We start from the raw sequence: 3,124 nt of genomic DNA on the forward strand, positions 1-3,124 counted from the left end.
TATTATTCCCGTGATTTTTAGAAATAAAGAAATCTCAACACTATTGTAGTGTTATTCCAATCTGAGCACAACAAAAACACAACTTTAATTACTAGCAAAAGCAACAATCAGTTTGATTGTTATTCCAATGTAGACTTGTAGTCTTATCACACATAAAGAAATCTCTCCTTTGATGTAAAGGGGCAATTTAGTGAACTTAGTACTGCTAAAGTAATTTAATGATGATTAAAAACACTCTAACAAAAGTATAAGATGAGTAAAAAGGGGAACAAAGGCCCGTAAAATCCTTAAAAACAGTATATAACCTTCCAATACCCTTCAACAATGGTCAACAACCTCCAAAAAACCTCAAAAACTGTCAAAATCAACAGAATTTCCTCCAATGTAATCATGTGATGTCATGGATATTATTATTTGTAATGATTTACGGCGTGAATTTAATCAATTGATGTGAATAAATGATGAACAGATCTTCTTATGATGAATACAGATGATTTTTTCCTAATATTCATAGCTGAAATCCATTTTTGGAATTACGAATGTTTTGTAAAGTTGTTCAACTTTGGATTACTATAGCTCATTTGATAGCCCTCGTAATTCTGATCATTTATCACCCCCATATCACCTATTTCTGATGTGTGATGAATAAGTTATTGAGTTGTAAAGATTGCAAAAATAAAGTTTTGTCATGTAAATGTCACATGTAACCTCCAAATTTGAAATTCATTCCAGTTTCTTTGTTGCCTTATAAATTTTTCACTACTCCTCCGCTACTAATGATTTAAAGGTTGTACATTATGAAACCAATGATTCCGCGTCGAATGAACTATCACACACCTAATTCTGACAAGTTTTACCATATGTAATCAGCTGAAAACCTCCAATTTTGATGAATTTTGACTATTTTCACGTCTGATAATGATTTTCCTTCTATCAAAAGATCATTCCACAGCACTCCAATCAATCACACAGCATTAAAGTCACTCTGAAAAACTCTTGGCGCAATCAATCCATCAATGACATCACTACACAGGAATCAATACCATAGTACCCTTCTTCGAAATTTCCCTTTTCTTGAATAACTTCACACCTCCCTTATCAATCCTCATGATTAAAGTTGTTGCTGACTAATGTTATCCTTCTCTTTCACAATAAAACCTTCCTGAACCAATATCTCTTCTAATAATAAGCTAAAAACCACTTTCCAAGCTTTCATACCCATATTTTCAAATTTTTCTCCAACTTTCTTAATATTCTTCTTCTTCTTTCATTCTTTTCATAACAGTTTCCATTCCTAAAGATCCAAACTAAATGTTCTTCTTCCTCAAATCTCTTCTTACTAATTCTCTTAATTTAATTTTCACTCTTATACTATTTTTATTGATCTTTTCAAATTTTTCTTTACTCTTAAATGTTCATATCAATTGCTTATGTAAATATATGATTTGAAAGATAATGAAATGAAGATAATGAATCAACTGTGATAACCTTGATGACTAATAACTTCAATAATAGTATTGCCTTTGACCAAAAACTCGAATTTTCACATAATTTTTAAATTTTTTGCTTAAGTAGAGATCTTGCTCACCACACCGGTCCTTTCTATACCTTTCTTGCTGACTTCCGGTTTGGATTTGGCAGCCGCCTTTGCCGTATCAGGTTCCTTAGAAGACGGTACAACAACGTCGTCCTTGTCTTTGGTCAAATCGAAACAGAGAGTGCGTTTGGGGGTAGGAGTCGCAGAGTTTCCGGTAGGCTGTCCCAAGGCAGCTGTAAGACCTTTCGCAGTAGCAGGGTCCGAATGCTTGACAACTGAATATCCATTGGTCATTAACCACGAATGAAAGCCTCTAGGTGGGCTGGTTCCGACAGAGCAAACTGTGCTTCTGCACGGAGGGGATTTTGGAGCTGATCGCGACAAAACAAAGGAACCCAACAACTCAGTTCCGTACAACCGCATAAGAACATCTCCTTACAGGCATCACTTTCATGTGGCAACACGTGTTCGTGGCAGTCTTTGCGTCCTGCGGCATCACTCAAAGGTGGATAATCATATAATCAACGCTTACCATTTGCATTAATGCTAACGTTATCCATGGCTATTAAACTCGCAGGGTTCGAACCTGGAGGGTGGATGATGGAGGTACTTGAGGACTCATTATTTTCTACGTTTCCACGTTCTCCTTGGTTGGTTTCTGCTAAACCTCCTTCTTGTCCCACTCCCAAAGCCGATGACGGAGTGCCCCCGGTATTCGTGGTTCCTTCTCTACGAGGTGCCGTGAGAGTGACTGCTGGAGTCGCGTCGTTTGAAGATCCATTTTGGTTTGAAGGTCTAGATGATCCCCTGGCGTTCCGACGGCCTCTTCCCCTTTGACTGTTCACCCCGTTGGTCGACGTGTTTTGGTCGGTGTACGATGGCGGGTTGACTGTTTGCTCAGAATCTAGAGGGGGGACTGAGCCTCCTCTCAATCTCTCGCTTGTCCTTCTCATCATTGCCTCAAATCTTTTGGTGTTAGAAGTGTTGGTGTTGTTAGAAGACATTATGAGGTTGTGACCCAATTGTAGATGAGGAATTTCAAAAAGAAGAGTTTAAGCAATATAGCTTAAAGTGAGATATGAGAGAGAGAGAGTTTCCAGATCTGAGTGTGGGATATTCGGCTATGGGGAAGTTGACGCGTGGGGAAGGGGAAGAAGTGAAGGATTTTCACTTTACTTCCGCAAAACTTCAAGCTCGTGTCGGGAGAAACCCACCCTCAACATAGGGCTACTTTCTCCCGCACCCCATAGTCCGACCCCGTCACTCGTCGTGGAAACAGACGGTACCGTCGTGCCTTTGGGTACCGTCAACCGGTAGATGAAAAGGACATCAGCAGACTGTTATTATAAGGTGTTATAAGGAATAAGGGAAAAAACGAGAGAACATAAAGATGAAAAAGTTAAACTGAAAAAGGAAAAATGAAATGAAGGGATAAACCTTCCACCAATCAAGTGGGGGTTGATCTTTTTTGATTGGAAATTGGCCTGACAAGTAGTTGTCAAGTTCCGAATGGGAGGGCTTGTCCGGAATGTCATTCAACCCTCCAAAGACATCGTACTCATCGGGCTCCACAGATACGACAGGCTC

General features: G+C 39.1%; 1 protein-coding gene across 1 annotated transcript; it reads right to left on the reverse strand.

Moving 5' to 3' along the window:
• Positions 1-1,567: 1,567 nt before the first annotated feature.
• On the reverse strand, positions 1,568-2,541 carry MELLADRAFT_96095 (uncharacterized protein; the record flags this gene model as incomplete). Its single annotated transcript, XM_007418478.1, has 3 exons — positions 1,568-1,908; positions 1,977-2,024; positions 2,070-2,541. The coding sequence occupies 3 exons, from the start codon at positions 2,539-2,541 to the stop codon at positions 1,568-1,570; spliced, it is 861 nt and encodes a 286-aa protein (XP_007418540.1).
• Between the last annotated feature and the right edge of the window lie 583 nt (positions 2,542-3,124).

The sequence above is a fragment of the Melampsora larici-populina genome (assembly GCF_000204055.1).
Source record: "Melampsora larici-populina 98AG31 unplaced genomic scaffold MELLAscaffold_93, whole genome shotgun sequence".
NCBI classification, from domain to species: Eukaryota; Fungi; Basidiomycota; class Pucciniomycetes; order Pucciniales; family Melampsoraceae; genus Melampsora; species Melampsora laricis-populina.